General features: G+C 41.7%; 2 protein-coding genes across 3 annotated transcripts; both read left to right on the top strand.

Annotated features, from left to right (window-relative positions):
• Nucleotides 1-7: 7 nt before the first annotated feature.
• On the top strand, nucleotides 8-19310 carry GNPAT (glyceronephosphate O-acyltransferase). Of its 2 annotated transcripts, none has more exons than XM_042882990.1 (16): nucleotides 8-238; nucleotides 2964-3155; nucleotides 4987-5163; nucleotides 5781-5910; nucleotides 9222-9349; nucleotides 9801-9876; nucleotides 10465-10616; nucleotides 10708-10838; nucleotides 11498-11721; nucleotides 13961-14206; nucleotides 15117-15196; nucleotides 16084-16224; nucleotides 17087-17186; nucleotides 17280-17373; nucleotides 18242-18303; nucleotides 18843-19310. In XM_042882990.1, the coding sequence occupies exons 1-16, from the start codon at nucleotides 8-10 to the stop codon at nucleotides 18884-18886; spliced, it is 2208 nt and encodes a 735-aa protein (XP_042738924.1). In that variant the 3' UTR covers nucleotides 18887-19310. The 2 variants fall into 2 exon arrangements, with proteins under 2 accessions (XP_042738924.1, XP_042738932.1); XM_042882998.1 differs by having other exon boundaries at nucleotides 192-238; nucleotides 2967-3155.
• A 120-nt stretch (nucleotides 19311-19430) lies between these two features.
• On the top strand, nucleotides 19431-23123 carry PDCD2 (programmed cell death 2). Its single transcript, XM_042878380.1, has 6 exons — nucleotides 19431-19728; nucleotides 19812-20060; nucleotides 20463-20648; nucleotides 21555-21661; nucleotides 22008-22124; nucleotides 22718-23123. The coding sequence occupies exons 1-6, from the start codon at nucleotides 19431-19433 to the stop codon at nucleotides 22895-22897; spliced, it is 1137 nt and encodes a 378-aa protein (XP_042734314.1). The 3' UTR covers nucleotides 22898-23123.
• The last annotated feature ends 181 nt before the right edge of the window (nucleotides 23124-23304 follow it).

Here is a 23304-nt window from a genome sequence, read left to right as displayed (position 1 = left end):
CCCTAAGATGGCGCCGCCTACGGCGCTGTGCCCCCGCCCTCCCCCGCGCCCGCCTCAGCGCGCCGGGCAGCCGGGCCGGGGCGGCGCGGGGCCATGGGCGCCGCAGCGAAGGGCGCCGCAGCGACGGGGTAGGGCGGCCGAGCAGGGCGCGGCGAGGCGCGGCGGCGCTCGCAGAGCCATGGCGGCGGCGGTAGCGACGGCGGCCGGGCGGGCGCGGCGAGGGACGCCCATGTTCTCGGTAGGCGGCGTGGGGAGAGGGGCCGCCGCCTGCACGGGCCGCGTTCGATCTGAAGTGGGGCTCGGGCGGGGCCTGCGGGCGGGTAGCAGGTGCCGGGCAGGGCGGGAGGGAAGGCCTGCGGCTGTCCCCGGGTTCGGCTGTCGGAGCGTTTGGGCAGCAGCGTGCTGCCGTTGGCGAGTTTTCGGCTGAAGTGGCTGTTAGAGAGCTGTCACATGGATGGGTTTGACAGAGCAGGCTGCCCCGTGTTGTGTCACTGAAAGGGAGTTTGCCGTCCTCGTTTTTCCCTGAGAAGATTGAGATGTGGGGTGTTAAACCTGTCCTCTCGCTAGGATTGGGGCGAAGGGTTGAAAAGAGAGATATGGCTCGTAGTTCCAGCTCGGGTTCCTGAACGGCACTGCTGTATCTCCCTGGAGCTGTGCCCCTGTCCCAGGTCCACCCAAGCGCGCTCCTGTTGTGTTCTGAGGATCGTGGAAAGCTGCGGCATCCCCACTCCGCTCCGTGCTTTAGCCGTGTGGGAATAACCGCGTACAGAAGCGAGCTCTCTGGTTCCAGGGTTCTCAGCTGCGTATCCTCTAAGTGTGTTTCTGCCAGCCTGCAGGTGAATCCAAGCAGCAGTTTGTCTGTGCGGTGTGAGAGGAGCATTTCTTTCCACTCCCTCCGTGCCACGTTAGACTGGGACATGAAAGCATGGAAGGGTAGCAATTGTAGATCAAATCTGGAAATGTGAAATCAGCGGAAGTGGCAGACAGGTGACTTCTCCATTAGCTGTGGCTTTGTACAGCCTCTGTCATCCACGACGTGCTCTTGTGTTAAGGGCTGCAGAAGCACAGCTGCTGCTGATGTGGCTGGTGCTACCAGAGCTGAGTTTCTCTTCTCTTTTCTTCCAAAAGTGGTTTGTTTTCTTCTGTTTTATTTGTATTTAGAAAGGTTGCTACAAGGTGTCAAGGCCACAGATGATTGACACAAACTATCTCCAGACTCCTTGTCAGCTTATGGCTTCCCTGGCGCTTGTGTGACATCAGCTAGATGAAAGCTGTGGAAGAAGAAAGATTGAAAACTTTAATTCTGCACTACGTAGGAAAAAAAGATAATAAAGCTTTTAAATGGATGTGGGCCTACATTTAATATAGCATGTATGAGCTTAAACCTATGACTTTTTTAAAAGTCTGTGTACAGGGTGGTTTTGCAATTACTATGGGACAGCTGTCTGAACTGTGATACTGGAGAGAAAAGTGAGATGAACTACCAAGTACTGATATAGTAAAGGATGGTACCAAAACCTGGCTGTAGCGTATGGGGGAAAATATAACAATGTCAGGCGTTATAGTAGGGGTTTGTGTTCTCTGATAAAATGAAGTTGGCTCTTGATTCATTTGGGGTTTTGAAGGGCTTTTTTTTTTTTTTTTTTTTTTTTTTTTGTGTGTGTGTGGTTCTTAAGTGGAGATGTTCCTGATTTGTGGTATTTTGTTTTGTTTTTCCAAACTGTCTTGTAGCAACAAATGGTTGGGAGATAAATTGTGTGCTGTGCTCACTCCAAATGTCAGCTGTTTTTGACAGTGTTGCTGATGTAGCTACACTGAGCACAGTGAAAGCTGACTCCCTCTCCCAGGGCTGAAAACCTAGCTGCTTCTGAGTGTTTTGCTTATCCGTTTCTGGTGGATGTTTGCTGGCCAAGCCTTTGTCTTGGGGTCAGGGAAGGTTGCTGTAACAGCCTGGGAAGCAATGCCTTTCATCCTTCACTTTTTTTCTCCCAGTTTTTTTTTTTTTTTTTTTAAGCATCTTCTTCTAATAAATACTCTTAATCATAACTGTTACCTTTATATTTATGTTCCACTGAGTTTTGCTTGTCTGGTGAATATTGCTGCTATTTTGAGGTTTGGAAGGACACAATATGAGTTCTAGAAAGACTGAAGGGTCATTCACATAGACTGTGCTGTTACAGAAGATAACACAGACCGTGCCTGCTGTCTGGGGGAGAAGAGTTTTGTGAAAGAGATTTCTGTAGTAGGATGGATCCACAACTAGTTCTAGATGCTTTCTTGCTTAACAGTGACGTTGGTTGTTCAGAGACTGTGCTCTCTTTATAACTGCACTGTGCACCATGTTGCATTCTGATCTTCACATGGCTGGTACTTTGCTTTTTGTTTTGTTCCTACCTGGCTATGCTTTCTGTACCTTTGTATCCAAGCTTGTTGAAAGCCAGAAGAGATCACCAAGGTCGCAGGTGCAGCTTAAAGCAGCAGGGATACTACTGTCTTCTGTTGATGACTGTGTTCTTATAATGTTGTTCCTGTTATTGTTTTCATGCAGCTGTAAGAGGAGAGATCAAAGCTGCTAATACCTATTAATCATGAAGAGACTGGAGGCAAGGCATTTTAGCTTTAAAGCCAAGGTGTTCCCTAAACCTCTTCCTGTTGGGCAGAATTAAGCAATGTGACATATGGTGATCTGGAGACCTTTGCAGTTGGAAACGTTTGTTGCTTTTGTTTTGGTTCAGTTATTTATTTTTTTAAGTTTCTAATTGCAGCATTGTTCCAAGCAGTGCATTGTTCATGTGCTCAGAGTATGGAATGCAGACACTACAGAAATATGAAAAGAAGAAAAAAAGAAAAAGTAAAGCAACCAAACGCTGCAAAAGTTTTGCATCTAATGTATTACTACTGCATCCAAGCAGATCACTGAATCACCCCAAATGGTGTCTCATCCTTTATTTGTATGTTCCTAGCAGAAAGAGCTCATATCAAAGAAAAGAGATGAGTTTGAAGATATCTTGGAGGAAAGACGATTGTCCAGTGACTTGAGATATGCAATGAAATGTTATACACCTGTGATCTATAAAGGACTTTCACCTTGCAAGCCAAATGCTATTAAAAGTGTTGTTCTCCAATCAGAGCAGGTTCAATATGTTATCAAGCAGGTGAGTCTGAACGCTGAGCTGTTAAACAAACTAAATTGAACACAGGCAAATTCTGTGTGGCAACAGGAAAAAAGAAATATTGCTGGCCTTGTCAAACCCCATAGGTGTAGTTTGGTAGGCGGTCCATTAAATCAGTAACTTGAGAGCCACTCTCTTCTGGCAGGAAAGACAAGTACTGTTTTACCACAGGGTTGCCATTAAAGCTGTTAGGTATCTGGTTCATATTGCAGTGTTTTGATTTTGCTTATATGACACTTCACTATCCAACTTAACCAGCGTGCTTGACTTTTTTTGTCCCTTTCTCCACTGTCCTTGACACAGAGCAGCATTACGAAAGACACACTCTGCTTAGTAGACACTTCCGTACTTTGAGGATGTCTTGTAGAAATTTTACAGGCTAGCGATGTGTTTACGATGGAATCATGAGTGCTACATTCCCTAAAATGAAAGTTTGATTTCACACAATTCTTTGAAGTAGAAATAGTAAGATGTGTCCGCATTTTTGTTTTAAGATGAGGGGCACCTGCTACGTTGTATTAAATAAAATATTTTATATTCAACTGACTCATATTTGGAAATGGCTGGAATAAGGAATACTTAGCAGAATTACCCATTTTCAGTATTAAACAAATAAATAAATTTCAGGCTAGCAAATGCAGGTATAAGATACTTCAGTTAGTTCAGAGTGGGTGGCTGCCATGGTTATTTTTATTTTTAAATGGTCAGTGTCAGGTATGATACATCAAAGCTTGCTATGAGGTTACAAACTGAAGCATGACCTACATGTTTCAGTCTTACTGCCATCAGGAATTGCTAAGTAATATTTAATACAAAAAAAAAATAAAAAAAATGAAACCTTTCAATTTGGAAACATTAAAGCATTATCTGAAAGAAAATATTTTGCATGGCATTTGTCAGGAAGATGCTCGTGTGATGTTTTCTTAAGTGCTGTTTTTCTGATGGAAAATGATTTTGATAGAAATTTGTCAGATGAGTGTGAAGTGGTTGAAGGAGGTTTGCAGTCTTGCTATTGCAGCGTGCTCCTCAGCTCCAAGCTAGAGATTACTGCAAATATTGCTGGCCTCCAAATTGAGCCATGCTGCTTAGGAAGCTTTTTATTCAGTTGTTCTTCCTCTTTCTTCCTGTTTGATGTTCAGTAAAAGGCACGTTCCTCATTTCGTAACAGCAAAAGATGAACTTTTTAGTTAAATATTTATTTAAAAGGGAATGTAAGCTTCTCTTAAATAAACAGATGATTATTAAGTCTGTTTAAAAAAAAACAACAAACACTTCAAAATGGAATGTGCATAAGAACAGGAAAAAAACCCAACACATTGATGTGCAGAGCTGGTAGAGACAGTGCTTTGTTTGCATTTCAGCTAGCCATTGCCAGAGCAATAAATGAAGTTCTTTGGTTAAGTCTTAAAGTCCAACCCAAATGCACTTCTGAGATCTACTGGAGTATTTCTGCAAGCTTAAGTTTCATTTTACTAATTAAAGAAAACTGCACACAACCATCTTCAGACCAATAATCTAGGAAATATTCTTAGAATTTAAACCTCCTCTGAAGGTGCTACAGGCTAAAATATTCGGATAGTATGTTTTCGAGGAAGAAAAGTTGCTACTCAGCCTCTGTTGACAGCTCAGCTTTAACGTGGCTTTCTCATGCTGTTTGACACTGAACAGATTCTGTAAGATTAGATGTATGCCTATCAGATAAAACTCTAGAATTACTGCTGCTGTAACTGTTGTGGCACACTGAATAGTGTGTGTGGGCAAGGAGAAGGGGGCAACATCTGATTGTTCTTTTGTTTGCTTCATTTCTCTTTAGTTAGCAAAAGAAATGGGAGAATCGCCTGATATTATTCAAGAAGAAGCCATGGAAATCCTGGATGAGATGGGTCACAGTATGCAATTAGGAACTGTCAGATTTTTTGCCTTTACTCTGAGCAAAATATTTAAACAGCTGTTCCAGAGAGTTTGTGTGAATGAAGAAGGAATGCAGAGAGTGAGTACTGTTCAAAAAACCCAAAAACTGTAGTATTTTCCTACTGATACTTAAGCAGAGGCTCCAATCTTCACTTCTAGGAAAGAATACAAACGATACGCGTCTTTAAAAAAGACTGCATTTGTGTTTATTGCTCTTTTCTTAGTAAAGAGGAGAAAAGTCAGATGATGTGTATTTGAGGCAAACAGTCAGAAAAATATTTCAAATTCTTCTGATGGTAAGGAGACATTTTATATAAAGCTTGCATCTTTTGCAGATTATGGAGGCCTTCACTTGAGATGTATTTGGCAGTAAGGAATAATATTTCTAAGGTTTTAAAATACATATTATTCATGCTATGCACTTTGATACTGAGAAAGAACATCCCTCATGCAATGATGTGGCCCTGGTTTTTTGAGTCCTGTGGTGCCTTTAAACAGCAGGGTTCTATTCTGGAAAATATTACTCCACATTTCCCATGGTTCCGTGTTGAAAAAGATATAAAGTGAACAAAGGAACTATACTCAACGAATGAGCTTCTATTCTTCTTAAGCTGTGTGAAGATCTGCATCTGCAAGTTTCAACAGCAGTTCTGTAAATACTGGAACAATATAGTTTGTTCTTATTTCTTTTTTCAGTTGCAACGTGCCATTCAAGAGCACCCAGTTGTACTGCTGCCCAGTCACCGAAGCTATGTAGACTTCTTGATGCTGTCTTATTTGCTATATACGTATGACTTGGCTTTGCCTGTCATTGCTGCAGGAATAGGCAAGTATGTTCTTTTAATGGTGTTTTCAGGATTCGGAGAACCAGTAGCAAGGATCAGGTAGCTGCTACTATAAATAGTTATTTAATTTCTGTTGCAAATACTCTTTGTTAAAATGCCTTTGGATTAGATGTTTGCATAGTCATGCCCCCTCCTCTGTGCTGAGTCCAATCCAAAGTGATTTTTTTTCATAGCAAGTTCATCCAGAAGTACCTCACCTGTAACCCAAGGCTGGGAAAAGATAGATGTTGTGAAGCAGACTTCTCTATTGTTTTCTTTGCCTGGATACAGAAAAAAGCTTGGCCAAGAGTTACTATGTACACAGAACCTTTTGTGACACTTGATACAGCTTTAAGTGCCGTCACAGTAGCCTGATATGAAGTGCCAATTATCTCTTGCTAGTTGGTGGTGTGACTGATTCCTTGAAACTGATTGGTGACATCAGGATTAGAGGCTGCCTGAACTGTAGTGACCTTGCAGTGATGGAGTTCACTCTTGAGAGATATTGGACAGGCAGAGAATAAAATCAGGAAGCTTAATTTTAGGAAAGCCAGCTTTCAGCTCTTCATGAGTTAGTCAATAAAACCCCCTGGAGATATGTCCTCAGGGACAAGGGAGCAGAGCAGAGCTGGCAGATTTTTCAGGAAGCTTTCCTTAGGGCATGAGAGCTCTCCTCAAGGTGGAGGAAGTCTGGAAAGGAAGGCAAAAGACTGGCATGGTTGAACCAGGACCTGCAGGTCAAACTGGAGAGCAAGAAGAAAATAGACAGTGGAATCAAGGATAGGTAACTTGAGAGGACTGTAGTGGTGCTGCTGGGCTGTGTAGGGATGGGTTTGGGATAGCTGAGGCCCAACTGAAATTGGATTTGGCAAGGGGTACGAAGAAGGATAAGAAAGGCTTCTATGGGTACATCGACCAGAAAAGGAAAGTTCAGGAGGGTGTACCCCTCCTTGTGAGCAATACAGACAGGCTTGTAACAACAGGCAAGGATAAGACTGAGGTACTCAAAACTTTTTTTGCTTCAGTCTTTGCGTGATACTGTTCTGCACACAGCTGTTGAGTGGCTGGTTCAGAAGGTGGGAACTGGGAGAGTGATGCCTCTCCAACCATAACAGAAGGTCAGGTTTATGGCATGGACCTGAGGACACCTGAACATCCATAAGTCTACGGGTCCTGATGAGATGCATCCCAGAGTCCTGAGGGAATTAGCTGACGTAGTTGCCAAGCCACTCTCAATGATGTTTGAAAAGTCATGGCGATCAGGTGAAGTCTCTGGTGACTGAAGGAAAGACCATGTCACATTCATTTTTAAGATGGGTAGAAAGAATGACAGAGGGAACTACCAATCTGTCACCTCATCTTTGTGCTGGGGAAGGTCACGGAACAGATCCTCCTAGAAGCTATGCTGAGGCACAGGGAAGAGAGGGAGGTGACATGGGATAACTAGCATGGCTTCACCAAGGACAGGTCCTGCCTGACCAACCTTGTTGTGTTTTATGATAGCGTAGCTGCATAGTGCACAAGGGAAGCCAATGATGTCATCTGTCAGGACTTCAGTAAGGCCTTAGACATAATCCCCTATAACATCCTTCTCTCCAAATTAGAAATATATGGATTTGATGGTTGGGCTGCTTTGTGGTTGGATAGCTGGTTATCAGATCATACCCAGAGAGTAGTGGTCAGTGTCTGAATGTCCAGATGGAGATCAGTCACAAGTGGTGTTCACTGGGGGTCAGTACTGGAACTAGTGCTCCTTAACATCTTCATCAGTGACATCAGCAGTGGGACTGAGTGCACCCTCAGCAAGTTTGTAGATGACATCAACCTGTGTGGTGCCGTCAACACATCTGAAGGATGGGAAGCCATCCAAAGAGACCTAGACAGGCATGAGCAATGAGCCCAGGTGAATCTCCTGAGGTTCAACAAATCCAAGTGCAAGGTCTGTCACCCAGGTCGTGGCAACCTCTGCTATCAATACAAGCTGGGGGATGTAAGAGTGGAGTGCAGCCCTGCCAAAAACAACTTGGCAGTGGTGGATGGCAAGCTGAATATGAGCCCAGAAAACCAACCGTATCCTGGGCTGCATCAAAAGAAGCATGGTCAGCAGGTCAAATGAGGTGATCCAGCCCCCTCTACTCTGTGCTGGTGAGGCTTCATCTGGAGTACTGTGTCCAGATGTGGACTCTTTGGTACAGGAGGGACGTAGGCCTGTTAGAGCACCTTCAGAGGAGGGCCACAAAAATGATCCAAGGGATAAAACACCTCTCCTACAAGGACAGACTGAGAGACTGGGGATGTTCAGCCTGGACAAGAGAAGGCTCCAGGGAGACCTGAGAGTGGCCTTTCAATATCTAAAAAGGGGCTATAAAAGAGGAGACAGACTCTTTAGTGGAGTGCAGAGCTGGTGGAATAGTGTGGGCGTGAGGCACGTGAAAAGATGCTTTTGAGTCCCAGTTCCTGGTGTGGCAGTGTGCAGTGGGGAAAAGTGTTGGTCATGGCAGCTGCATCCTGGCTGGGGGATTGATTGGGCAGTAGGAGGATGGAGGTAAAGGAGAGGATGGAGTCTGTTCTGTGGTGAGGGAGGGAGGGTAGTAGTAGAATAAGGGAAGAAGAGTCAAAGCTCTTACAGCAGCTATTGTTGGCCAGGGTCTAATTTCCTTTTATCTTTTTTCTTCATATCTAGTGACTGAATATCCATTCTCAAATGTTTTACTGATTGAGGTAACAGGAAAGCTGAAGCAGCAAATGGCCAGTTGCTATGTGGACTCACTTTAAATACTTCCCCTAAATATTTGTTACTGCTGAGCACTTCCTGGTTTTAACGATCTAAGCATTGAGGGATTGCTTGAAACTAGAAAATTATCAAAAATTTTGTCTGGCTTATGCTACCATTCCCAAATTGATGAGTTGGGCTCTTATATGATATACCGTAACGTAATTGGTTAGTTTATTGCTGGGGTTAATTTGTGTCTTCTGAGATGCTTTCAGTGGTAACTGATCTTTCTGGAGATGAGTGAGACAAAGGACTTGAAAAAAAATAATCCTCATTATGGCTGACATCTAGATGTCTGAATTATAAAAATAAATTGATATGAATGCTATTTACTAATATTTATATATATGTATAACTGAAAGCTTATCATAACCTACCAGTCATGTCTTGCAAGCATTGCAAGCAACAACATAATCCTTGAGAGAAATCTCTGTTATTGTGGTAATTAAATGAGTTTATTACAGAACGTAGTTGGTTCTGCTGGCAGATATTATTAAATTCTCTGTGTGTGGATTTGATTTCTGTTTGATTGCATTTCAGATTTCCTAGGAATGAAGATAGTTGGTGAGCTGCTACGAAGAGCAGGTGCCTTTTTTATGCGACGTTCTTTCGGTGGCAACAGGCTCTATTGGGCAGTTTTTGCTGAATACGTAAAAACTATGTTAAGGGTAAATACATTATTGAGCTCTCAAAATGTACGTTTAAGAAATACTCTATTGCAATGATTCACTTAAAATAAGTGTGACATCGTGGGCATAAAATTGAAGTCTTTGCTGATGGAGGAAATGCATTTTACCTCATGGTTAATGCTGGTGAAGAGCATGCACGTGCTGTTACTGCAGTTCAGCAGTGGGCAGTTAACAAATTGCTGCTTATCAGTTGCTTTGGATTGTGTACCCACATCACATGACAGACAAAATGTTTTTGTTAATTAAACTACATAGTTTGGCAAATACAATAGATGAATACAGATTTGAAATGACTGAGGTTATAGGTGGCATGGCTTCCATTAAAAAAAAAAATCTTCTTATGTTTTAAGTACTTTAAATTATTTGTAGGCAGTAAGGAAGAAATGTTTTTGTTTTTCTGACCAGCTTTTTGTTTGTTTTACTTTTGAAGAATGGCTATGCCCCAATTGAGTTTTTTCTTGAAGGAACTAGAAGCCGCACTGCTAAGACTCTAACTCCAAAGTTTGGTAAGTTTCTTAAAAACTTGGAACCTTTTATGGTGATCAGTGTTTTCATTAGTGGCTGTGTTCTTCTTAAGTTCTTCAGGCAGGAAGAGGTGTTGAAGTGGTGGGAAACTGGTGAGGTCTGTGAGCAATGGAAAATACTACAGTTAAAGTTCCAAAGTTATATAAAGAAGATCAATACATGTCTCTTGCATTCTGTTTTCTCTTCAGTTGTGTACTTAATTGCATAATTCTTCCCTCTTTTCTTTCTGGAAAACAGGCATTCCCTTACCACCTCAGAAAAACTGTAGGTTAACTCTTTGTAAAAGTCATAGGGAATCTTTAGAAAGAGATGTACAAGAGCACTTTTGAAAAGAGCACAAATAGCTGTGCAAATCTGTTGCTTACGTTCACCTTCTGTTTTAAAGCTTGGACAGCCTCTTCCACATCTGCTTGCTCAAAGAGGACAAAAATGATGCACACCTATGTGTAGTTTCTAAAATATAAATGTATCTTTTTCGAAGTGAAATTGCTGTTGCTCTTCTTTCCTCAAAAAAGACAAGGGACTCACTTTTTTTCTTCTTTTTTTTTTTTTTTATATCTAATTCGCAGGTCTTCTCAGCATTGTGATGGAACCATTTTTAAAACGTGAAGTCTTTGACACGTACCTTGTTCCCATCAGCATCAGCTATGAGAGGATATTAGAAGAATCTCTTTATGCATATGAACTCTTAGGAGTCCCAAAGCCCAAAGAATCTACATCTGTATGTCAGTTCCTTAAGAACAGAACATAAGTGGTTGTATATGCATCATGTAGCTCTAAAAATTTGCTTTTTACTCTTTCTGTTTCCTTAGGGGTTGTTAAAGGCCAGAAGAATCCTCAGTGACAATTTTGGTACCATACACATCTATGTTGGCCAGCCGGTATCACTTCGAACATTGGCTTCTGGGAGAATCAATCTATGCCCATATAATTTAGTACCCAGGTACCAAATATTGTTATGGTTTATGCAGGAAAGCACTTGTTTAATTCTCAAAAATATTGAAATAATTAAGTAGCTCTCTGTTTTACTTCTGTTTCACTTTCTTACCTCCCCATCATCTTCAGTGAAGATGTTCTGTCTGAGCGCAGGGTTATCATGCTTCTGACTGGCTGTCTCTGAAACAAGTTGTTAATTGCTTTGTTTTAGGGGGAGGATATCCTATTTCAAAAGTTTATTGTGATATATGACCTAGGCAAAGCTCTATTTTCTGAGAATTCAGTAGTTCTGTTACATAGAAACTCCCCTTTCTTTCCCTTCTGGCTTATTACAAGCACTTATGTGATCGTGTAGTAAGGAAGATGGAGCTACGTCTGGATGTGGTGATTGTGTAATTTGATATATAAGATGTAGTTTTTTAGTTTGTTTATTTTGAGGATAGCAAGTGTACAACATCAATACAAAGTTCTGATTCAAATGTTGTGAATCTACTGATGTTTTGCTCTGTACTACATAGTGCAAAGAACTGCCCTGCAGATGTTAGGATCTGGGAGCGATACATAAGAGAAATAAGGAAGAGTGTGGTATATATTCTAGATGTTGAAGCTTTTTAACCTTGAACTGCACTGTTTTGTGGTTGTTTGTTTGGTTTTTTTTTTTTTCAGGCATCTTCCACAAAAGCCAACTGAAGATATTCAAGAATTTGTCAGTGATGTAGCTTATAAAATGGAACTCCTGCAAATAGAAAACATGGTTTTGAGCCCGTGGGTGCTAGTTGCTGCTGTTCTGCTCCAGAATTTGCCTGCCATGGATTTTGAACTTCTAATAGAGAAGACTGTGTGGCTCAAAGGCTTAACTCAGACTTTTGGAGGATTCATTGAGTGGCCTGGTATGCATTGAAAGTGTTATTTCTATTCCTTTTTTTTTTTTGTGAAGGATAGATAATATTTTCCTGAAAGCAGTGTATGGTGACAACGTTACAGATTGTTTTCATAGGTGCTGAGTGCTGCTAAAATGGATTTTAGCATAAGCCAAAAATGACAAAAATGTATAAGGGGCTTTGTCTTGGACTGTAGAATATGCTACCTTGAAAGACAGTTAGACTGATGCAAGGGAGGTATCTTACTGTTATTTCCATAACTATGGAATAAGGGGGAAATTGTAAGCTGTTTATATTAAGCACTAAGGTTTGCCTAGTATTGTTCTGAACCCTATATAATTCACAGGCAGTTACCTGTTCTGCAAGGGTAACTGAGTAAAATGCAACGTTTGTGGCATGACACTGACTAAGAGTTGATACTGTGACAAAGAACTAGCCTGAACAAACATGGGACATAAATAAAATCCAAACTTTCTTCTTCCTTTTCTGAACAACTGTTTTAAACATCTCTCTGTGAGCCAAAGTGTGACGCAGATGATGAGTAGCCTCAGGACATAAGTGAGAAAGTCAGCAAAGAAAATGTGATGCAAATACATTCACCTTTTCCGCTGTCAGTATATTTCAACTATGGATCTTTGCTTCTGTAGTCATAATCAAGGATTCCTCTCAGTATTAGATAGAGAAATAAGAGCACACCAGAGTAATAACAGAACTCTGACATTTCTGCAAAAATAGCACTTCTCCTTTCAGGGATCTTCATTGTAGTGAATACAAATGAAGTCTGCTCCTGCCAGACTGTGAAAGGAAGAATTTCATGGTGATGTTAAAACACTATTCAGAATCCGATTGCACAGTAAAGCAAAAAAAAACATGCTGAGTTCATGTTTGCTTATTTATTTTATTTTATTAGCAACAGTGAATAAGCTTTTGCTTTAGTAGAGTTTGGTGTAGTCAGGGAATGGAAAATGGGCAAGGCATTGAAATACAGACAATAATTGTGAAGATTTTATTTGAGTGTGCTGACCATGCAGTAGGTATTCATTTGTGTCGAAACAAGATTTGCTATGTGTGTGGGTTGGCTTTTCTTTGGCAATAATTTGAAAGAATAAATGTTTTAAAAGGTTAATTTGAAGGCATCACTAAGACAAGCAAGTGCATGCATCCAGTCCATTCTTCCATCTCCAGACAGCCAGCTGTTTCTCCTCATATCATGAGGGCTGGTTGTTACAGGCAGAATATTTCTTTATATGTTGCAATGTATTAAAAATGGGAGCTGCAAAATAACTCAGTCACACCTCTGGTTCTTATTATGCTGAGAGCCTTGTGAAAATGATGGCAAAGCTGGAATACACTAGCTGAAGGAATGAATAAGGTGCAAGGAGGTTCCACATGAAAGGCAGTGGGAAAGAATTTGAAATACATATTTTTGTGAAAGATGGCATTGATTTGATATGCCTGTATTGCTGTGATGGTGTAAACTGTATTTTTGTGTTCATTTTAGTTTTTATTATTTCTTTACTTTTCAAATGCTTTGCATTCAATGGAAGTCATGTTTAAAGAAGATAGTTTAAAAACAGAAGTGTATTTCAAGACTTGAGATGCTGTTCTCTGTCTGTGATGTGTTACTCTGTCAAAAGGAAGTCCTACCAAAATATTGCAAAGCTCATATCTGCCTTTGAAGGACTTTATCCCTTAAAAAGAAATGAGAAAACCATGAAATCCACAGAGTTCCTTGCTTAAGGCATCTTAAAAGAATTTTAATAGAACTTGGGTTTAAATACCAACTTTTCTCTTTGAGCAAGTTTATCATGTAATGGCACTTATGTTAGGATTTTTTGAACTTAAATTGGTATGAGGAATGCCTTGTATAAGAAAACTGTGGAAAGACTTGATAAAGACTTGTTCATCTGATTGAAAACTTATGGTGCTAGAAATGCCTAAACAAAAGTATTTCTCTAAGGATGAATGTATCCATCAGACAGTTCTAGCCTTTTAGTTGGAGGCTCAGAATCTTTGTTCCAGAGACAAAGGAATTTCATTTTAATGTTAGAAAGTGGAAGAATTTAAAGAGTTCTAATTACAGAACTATCTGAAATTTATTCTCTCCACTGCATACGATGCCTAGGCTGAGAGTGTTTTTCTAACTGAGTGATGTCATAGTTGTCCTCTGTGATAACACTTAATGAAATACCGGTGCATTTTAGGCACTTTCAACAGAGGTATGTTCCCTGTTGTGTTTTCCTGATAGATAATCTGTGTGCCAAAAAAGCAGTTATGTCGGGCCTCACCCTGCACTCCAACATTGCGCGCCTCGTCGATGGCCACGTGGTCCTCAATGACAAAGGAGCAGAAGATGGAGCCATAGGGGAAGTAGTCTTTAAGAAGGCTTTGGTCATCCTCATGTGTAGTACCTACAGAAACCAGTTACTGAATGTGTTTGTACGTCCATCTCTGGTGGCACTTGCCTTGCAAATGACACGCAGCTTCAGGAAAGGTACGTTTGGGTTGCATGGAGAGCCCAGTGCCTTCGCTCCCTGCTCTGCCAAAGGCAGGAGGAGCAGGAGGTTCCCGTGGCTGATAGGGGGAGGTACTTGAGAAAGTTATGCCAGGACTCTGAATAAGGTTTCATGGCATAAAGCGAATGTGTTGGGTTACAGTGGTATTTTGCTTGACTTTCTTGTTTGTTTACCCCCTGACACTTTTGAAAGTAGGAATATTCTGCTGAGAGAGCAGAGTTATGATGAGATGATCCCCATTCTTGTTTACACTGTTCTTCAATCCAGAAGCAATTGGGTTTAGAAGTTAAGTGTCTGGGAGTGTTTGCAGTATGCATTCTGAAACTCCCATAGGGTGAAATGGCCCTAAAAACACCAAACATTAACCTTCATATTTCACCTGTTGAAGAGAGCTATGTTTGAAAGTCTCTCCTGCTTTTATAGCAAGGCTTCATTTCATGGTGGTAATACAGTGGTTTATTTGCTTGTTTTGTTCATGTTCAGCAGGCCTGCTTTTTAGATTACAACGTCACGTGTGGTGCAGCCAGTTCTCCATCTTTCTTCTCAGTACTCTTCCTGAAGTGTTTCAGTGTTTTCTAGAACTTGTATCATTATGTAATATTTCAAAACATATACCTTGACTTTGTGCAGCATCTGATTATATGGTATTTAATGCATGTTCTGGGAATCTACAGTCCCCTATTACTTCCTTTTAATAACAACTGAATTGAGTACTTACTGTTCCACTGTGATGCTTTCAGTTGTACATACATGTAGTGCTCTGAATGACCAGTCCAAATTTTATCTAAGGTGGGTATTGCCTCTAAAATGAGGTTTAAATGACTTTTCAATGGCATGTTTTTAATTACATTTTTGAACAACAGTGTATCTTTTTTTTTTTTTTCCCAGAGGAAGTCTACAGCAGCTTCAGCTTCTTGAGGGATATTTTCTCTGATGAGTTCATCTTCTTTCCTGGTATTTCATTGAAGGTAAAAACATCCCTCCTGGAGAAATAATAATAATAGCACAGACAACTAAAATGGCATCTGATTTTGGATATCACCTTAATGTGTGCTTTATGATAAATACCTGCAGAGATAATTGCTTGATCTGTGAGAGGAAGAACTTAAAAGAAGGTCAGAGCATAGGTATTCATTTGGCTACTTGCAAATTATTGTCTGAATCCACCAGGTTGCCATTCCTCCCTTCCCTTCCAAAAACCAAAATGCCCCAAAAAAGGCAGTCCACAGAACCAGAACATTAACTCTTTAACTCCCGCTGCTTTATATGATGTTATGATGTGGAATATCATCAACAGAAATCACAAAACCACGACAGCTGGGCCTGGTGCTATAGTTGGCTTTTTGGGCTTCCAGGGCACACTGCTGGTTTGTGTTTTATTTGCTGTCAGCTAGAGCCCCCAGATCTCTTTCTGCAGGGCTGCTTTCCATGTGCTCAATGCCCCAACTGCATACATATTTGCAGGGTTGCCCATCTCAACTGTAGAACCCAGCACTTGCTCTTGTTAAACTTCATATGGTTGGTGATTGTCAGCCCTCCAATTTGTAGATCTCTCTGTAAGGCCTCTCTACCCTTGTCAACTCTTTCAACTCCTCCCAGTTTAGTACTGTTTTTAAGCTTCCTTAATGAACCTTCAAGTCCTGCATTGATGAAAGCACTGAAGAGGGCTGTCCCTAAAACAGAGCCCTGCAGAACCCTACCAGTAACTGATATGATGCCATTTAGTGATGCAACTCGCTATAAATAGTGTCTTGCTGTTGTTTTTGTTATGGTGGGTTGGTTGGTTTGTTTTTGGATAAAGCTCTCTGCACTTGTTTAGATGCAGTAACAATTCAGTTGTGCTTCTGTTTTCCAGGATTTTGAGGAAGGATGTTTTCTTCTCACAAAATGTGATGCGATTCAAACAACTCAACAGGAAATCTACCCTACTGACAAAGGAAGTATTGTAGTATCTTTCTTGTCAGCTATGTTCAGACCATTTTTGGAAGGCTATCAGGTATGATGTTTTTCAGAAATTGTGGGGTTTTTTTATCGTGAGTTTTGTAGGAAAACTACAAGTGCAGTGGTACTTGTGCACTAAATGGCTGGGGAGTGGAAGAATGGAGAAACAGTAGTAATGTGCCCATTCTTCAGAAGCCTGATTACACCTTTGGCTGAGGATTTTCAAAATGAATAAAACAATAAACAATCTTGTAATCTAATAAGCTATTGTGGGTTTACAAGCTTCAAAGGGAGTGTGCTGCTGGCAGGCTCCATTGCTCTTTCTTACTGGGAGTTCTTACTTCATTCCTTTTGTGGGCTGTCCTGATCGGTTCAGAAATGAGTTTGTATATGACAGGTTCTTATCTCTGTAAATTCTTTTCCCTAAGATTTTAATACAGCTAAATACTTGCATTCCTGTGACAAGTAATGTATACATAAAGAGGAGACTAAAATCTCTGATATATTATCAGTGTAATGCTGAGAGGAATGCAGACGTATGAAACCTAGTAGATGAGGAAACTGTTAGTGCTCTGGTGTCTGACTTAGGCTGATTGGTACTGACTTGCATGGCTTTTCCCATCTGCAAAACAGATAACACTCTAATAAAATTATACTGCTTTAGATTGCAAGAACAGAAACATTGAATTAATGTCCAAGGTAACTATTACAGTAATACTGAATCTTATTTTAATATCTCACACTTGTTGAACAGTAATAAGAATTTCAGATGTGCTATTTAATAATACCTTGTAAGTTCCTCTGCTAACTTTTCAAAGTGTAACAATATTACGACTTTGTAAACAAACATGTCCTTGTACTTAAAAACCAATTGACAATCACAAGGAAGTGCTAATTTTTTTTTCTTTAAATCTTAGTTAATTTTCAGATATCTATCAAAGGAAACAAAAGAAGCCTTTACTGAGAAGCAGTTTATACCTGGAGTCCGCAACTTTGTTTTTCAACTCCTTGAGAAGGGTACGTATGGCTGTAATGCAGTATTATTTTACAAGTGTGACCTGTTAATGGGCAGTGATAAAACTTTCAATTGTGTTTCTGCTTTTTTTGTAGGGACTACACAGTGTTATGAGGCGCTGTCTTCTGACATGCAGAAAAATGCCTTAGCAGCTCTTGTGCAATTAGGTGCAGTGAAGAAGAAGAAAATGTGAGTCAAATTGGCTCTGTGGTATATAAAAGACAAAGTGTGGCCTTACTGGAAATTCTTAATGACTGAGCTATTAGTATTAAGCAGAACAAGAGCCATCCAATTTCTTGAACAGCAGCCAACTGAAGCATGATTTGGGTGTACTTGGGTTGCAGTGAAGGCCTAGGTACTTCTTCCTTCCTGTACAGGTTGTGGAAGCAGGATGCCACCCCTCAGAGTGCAAATGCTCCATGGGCTCCAACAACAGAATTTAATAATCCACTAGTGGGCTTCTTCTGACTCTCCTTTCTGTGCTTTTTGGTTTTCAAAGTTTCTGTCAGGGGCTTGATCTGCAAATAGAACAATCCTGCTTATTTTTAATGAAGGAATAGTTATTCTGTGTTTTATAATAAGACTCACCAAGCAGTGCAAGTATTAATTGGAAACACTTTTCAAATATTTTGATTTTCATTTTCAAATGTCACTGCGCTAGATGGATTTTTGATTCCTTTTCTTCCCCTTTTAAATAAATGGAACATATTGAGTGCAACAGATTTTGAGATCAGCTGAAGATTTCAGATATATGGTTTCAGAGATAGAGTCTTGAAAATAGTATTATTAAAAACAAACAAGCAAATGTTCTTTTACTGCAGTTATCCTTAATGAGAACAGGAAGAGAGACATGGGGAATGTAACCATGAAGAAGGATAAAGAAACCAAAACAATCCTTGAGCACATTTTGTTTAAAAGTCTACAATGCCCTAACAATGAATAATTTTGCTGGCAGGATGAAAGATATAATTAATTTATGATTATTTTAGTCATTTCTAACAAATAAGAAATAACCATTGAAAAAAACAAGTTGTGTGGTTTTGTTTTTGAACCATAGGTCCAATGGATTCTCCTACAGTGTAAATCAGGAGGCTATCTATAAAATCCTGGATGTGTTTGGTAAGTGATGTCTGATTTGTTTGAAAAGCTTCTTGACTTGTACATGAATTTGGACAATGAGCATATGCTGGACCTAGCAATATTTCCAGCTGTTCCTTAACTATTTTTCCTAATAATTTCTCATGTTTATCTGTACAGAAATACAGGTGGTATTTTTTCGGTTCGGTTTCTTTTTTCTGCAATAGTACTTCCTGTGCAGCTTTGAACATCTGTTATAGATCCATTAAGGTAGTAAAAGACCATTAAGGTTGGAAAAGACCCTTGAGATCAAGTGTAACCATTGGCCCAACCCCACCATGCCCTCTAACCGTGTCACTCAGTGCCACATCCACGTGGTTCTTGAGCACCTCCAGGGATGGTGACTCCACCAGCTGCTTGGGCAGCCCTTTGCAGAGCCTCACAGCTCTTTCTGAGGACTTAACTCCTAATATCCAGCCTTCTCTATTTGAAACATCACACAACCCAATGTCTGAAGAAAACAGACCAACGAATAGTTTTATTATAGTCTTTTGTTCTGAGCTTTTTGCTTTCCTTGCCAGATGCCAGAACACCTGTACAGAAGCCCATGGCTGCACGGCTCTGAGTACCGAAGCTCCACCCGCCCGCTAAGGCAGCACCGACCGAGGCCGCATCCCGTCAGTGCGCCCAGAAACCCTGCAGGAACGTGGGGCGGGCCATAGGGAATGTGTGAGTGTGTGTGTGCTTCAGCGGGACTGCTTCGTGCTGCCATTGAGAGACGGTGCCACTGAGGGTTGCAGTTGATTTGTATACTCACTGTGTTTTGTTGTTTTTTAAATTGATTAAATGTTTGGGTTTTTTTTTTTTTTTTTGGTTTTTTTTTTTTTTTTTGGATACGTATTTAAAGAGAAATGCACGGTAATGGAGACTCGAATCCGTTTTCTAGACTTGTAACAAGGAACGTGACTGATTGCTTTCAACTATTTCGCTGACGTGTGGACTGTAACGGGGGCCTGAAGGCATTAACATTAAAACTAACGTTCACACAAGTACTGTCGCCGTGTGACTGCGCGGAACAGACGCCGTGTTTTTAAGCGCCCGGCACCGCACCGCCGTTCGCGGCCGTAGGGCGGCGCGCGGCTCGCCTCACTTCCGGCGGTGGCGGCGGCATGGCGGGCGGCGTGGAGCTGGGCTTCGCCGAGGCGGTGGGCCCGGGAGCCGCCTGGCGGCTGCGCAGCGCCCACTTCCCCAGTAAGGTCGGGGGGCGGCCGGCGTGGCTGGGCGAGACCGGGCTGCCGGGTTCCGACGCGCTGCGCTGCGGCCGATGCTTGCAGCCCCGCGCCTTCCTGCTGCAGCTGTACGCTCCGCTGCCCGACCGCCCCGACGCCTTCCACCGCACTCTCTTCGTCTTCGCCTGCCGCGGCGCCGCCTGCTACCGCCTGCCGGGCCCTGGGGGGCCGCTCTGCGGTGAGCCGGGGGCTGCGGGCTGGGAGGAGCGCCCGTTCCGCTCGCCGCCGCCGCCGCGCTCACCCGCCGGTTCTTCCCCGCAGCGTTCCGGAGCCAGCTGCCGCGCCGCAACGCCACCTACTCCGAAGAGCCGCCCTCCGAAGAGCCCCCGCCGCTCCCCGAGCCGGTCCCTCGGCGGCTTCGCAGCGGCGCCGCTCTGTGCCGCGTGTGCGGCTGCCTGGGACCCCGCGTCTGCGGGCGCTGCCGCCGCGCCGCATACTGTGGCCCCGAGCACCAGGCGTTGGACTGGCGGCGCGGGCATCGCCGCTCCTGCGGGAGAGGCGGGGACGCAGGTGGGGCCGGGCCCGTACGGGGGTGCGCGTAAAGTTGGCAGCAGCCTTAACTGAGGGGCGGCCGTTGGTAACGAGCCGATCTGTGCCGGTCAACGGGTCACACTTCTGAAACGTCTAACAGAAACAGTGAGAAGTAAAAGCCCGTAATTAATATCATGGTTATAGAACGCATATCAGATGCGTTTGTGACAGCTTTTCTACTCGTAGTACACAATGGATGAAAAATGGTACAGCCTGTCATTAGTATTTATGTTTGGTGTAGCAGTGGTGTAGCTTGTATCTGCCTTTGCAATGTTTGGGCTGTATTTTTGTTTCATAGCACACTGTAGCAGCTACTTCTGGGAAGAAGAGCATGAAAAGTGAGCTGACATTGTGAAGTTGTGTCTGTTCTTTGTTTTATAGATGCCACTGAGGACGCAGAGCCAGACCATAATGAATTCCTTTTTCCAGAATATGAAATTTTGATAGAACCTGAGGAACCAGAGTTTCCTGCTGACAGCACTGTGGATCCTGACGATGAGAAAGGTGCTGGGGATGCATCAAAGAAACTGGAAAAACAAGAGGAAAGCAGAATCACAAGCACTACAAGTAAGAAATACGTTAGCAGCGAAGCCTGTGTTACATCTTTAAAACATCAAATGCTGTAATTCTTAAGTGCTCTTTGTAAACTACTGGTGACCAAAAGTTACAGCTACAGTTGTTCATGGTACCTTTTAGTATACATCCCATAACAGAAGTTGCTATTGTGGAGAGGCTGAGCTGCAGCCACAGGAGCTGCTGGAGGTGCATTAAAGCATTGGACATTAGGGCGCATGCTGTACCCTGCTGTGCTTCCCTCAAGAAAGAAGAAACTTGAGTGAGATAAGAAGAGCCCTGAGCATCTGCCATCGTACTTAACAAATCTCTTTGTCTGTGCCAGAATAACATTGTTCTGAAGTAATTTTAGTTGAATTAAAAAAAGTTGAAACACAGGCCCTTTCTGCCCAAAATCATTATTTGTAGTTACCTCACAGGCTTTGTACACACCCAGGGTGGAGAGTTTATAGCATTTAAGGGGAAAGCAAGTGGGTTCCCAGCTGTCCTTTATGGTGTAAAGCTTCCCAGGGATTCTCCATGCTACACATTGATGTGAACATGGGAGGGCTGTGGCAGGGTTGTAACTCTTAGTGATTGAAACTGAAGTCTAGTCCCTGTGCAGTGTGGGTGGCCTTTTCCCAGTGTCACACTCTGCAGGTTGAATGCATTTAACGATCCCTTCTGGATTACTTCCTTCCCTTTCTATTGTTCACTACTGGCATCTATGGCTAAAATGCTAACTCTAATGAGTGGATGCATGCCAGAATCTTAGTATGCCCCAAAAAGAAAAAATAACGTCTTAAGAATGATGTATACTGGGATTGACTGAGTCAAATGCTCTTAGGGATGTAGTATTATTTTTAATTTTTGCTTTCTTGTGTTAACTTGTAATTCTTGTGTGTTTGTTTTCTTGCTTAGGTGATGCGTTAGATGAAGAGACATTGGAAGCAATGGCAAAACACGAGACTAAAGAAGACAAGATCTTCCAAACATTTAAAGATCGAATAACTGTTGAGCCAGAGCAGGTCAGAAGATAAAGCAGCCTTATAACTTGCACAGTGTTGTGCTCCTGTAAAATGTTTCACTTTCAATCCTTTCATTTCATTCATACAATTAAAAATGGTGATGGGAATGCCTCATCATCCTCTACGCATCTCAATTAAGCTTAATTTTCTGTAGATTTCAGCTCATATAAAATGTTGACTATTTAAACAGTCCTGGGAGGACAAACTTTTCCATGAATATGACTTAAAGGAACAGACCTTTTTCTGCAGCCGTCTTAAAGCTGTGTCTACATCAGTAACTACCAGTTTTATAACACAATGAAAGACAGCATTAACTTTAAACTGCTTAATTTCTGCTTTATTTTAGATAATTAGATACTGCCGAGGAGGAGAGGGACCAATCTGGGTATCAGGTGAAAATATTCCTGAAGAAAAAGATATCCCAAATTGCTTATGTGGTGCCAAAAGGGTATTTGAATTCCAGGTATGTAAATTAATTTAAAGATAATAGCATTAATAGAGTACAGATTTAATGGAATCTAATTGTGGGGGCGTACACTTAGAGCAAAATAGTTGAAATTGCTACAGAATAACAGTGCTGACTTGTACAGAACCCATGTTTACTCTTTCAGGTGCTTTTCCCTTTAGGACTTCTTTCACATACATGAGGTAGATCCCCATCTTGTTAATTTGCACCATGAGTAAAATGGGGCAGTTGTGAATATGGAACTGACCCTTAAGTCATAGGAATCTGGTATTGTTTGTTCAAAAATACACATTATAGAAGCATTTGAGATGTGAATTGGAAGTAAACTGAGCTGTAAGCATTCAGCTGTACAATTCTGCATGCTAGAAGCACGTGTAGGTTGAATACACTTCATGTGATGCAAAGATGAGCAATGTAATCATGGAGATAATAATTTGAAATGGAGAGTAGCTGCTAAATTTAACAATGCTCACCTACAGAATGACTGGACTTCAGTAGGGGCATGCTTTTGCTTCCCTTCGCCTCTAGTACTCTGTTTCAGGAAGTGTAAACTGTTACTTAGTGGTTGTAACCTATGTTTTTCCGTGAAGATAATGCCACAGCTCCTGAACCACCTTAAGGTTGACAGCCTTGGGGAAAGCATCGACTGGGGAACACTGGTGGTGTACACGTGTGCTGAGAATTGCAGTGCAGAAAACAAGTATGCTGAGGAGTTCATATGGAAACAAGACTTCTCTGTAGACTCTACTGAACTTCCATTAAGTTCCTAAGTTGAATCATCTATATATCACGCTTATCTTGTTCTTCAACACATCTGCAGGAAACTGAACTAACATCAGTGATACCAGTCTAACAGTTGTCTTGTTGGGGATAGGAGCCCTCAGCAACTTCATTCTTATGCTCTTGAAGTTGGTAATAAAGCCAAATGCAATTCTTCATTGAATTTCACTTCAAATCTAAACTCTGAATGTTTATTTAAATAAAGATTGAATGGTTTTGGACTGGTGAAAGTATCTTTTTTGGCAACCGAATTTGAGAATCTTAGATGATTGCCTGTCAGAACTTTTGCTTTAAAAAATTGACAGTAATTCACAGAGAAAAGCAGATTGCTCAAAGCTCACTTGCATGCTGATGCTCAGCAAGTTACAGCAGTCATAGCTATGATGAAGCAGCATAG

The sequence above is a fragment of the Lagopus leucura genome, unplaced genomic scaffold (genome assembly GCF_019238085.1).
Source record: "Lagopus leucura isolate 7727_CA_CO unplaced genomic scaffold, USGS_WTPT01 Super-Scaffold_73, whole genome shotgun sequence".
In the NCBI taxonomy this organism is placed as follows: domain Eukaryota; kingdom Metazoa; phylum Chordata; class Aves; order Galliformes; family Phasianidae; genus Lagopus; species Lagopus leucura.
The sequence above is the reverse complement of the archived record's forward strand: the minus strand, read 5'-3'. Positions and strand labels throughout refer to the sequence as shown.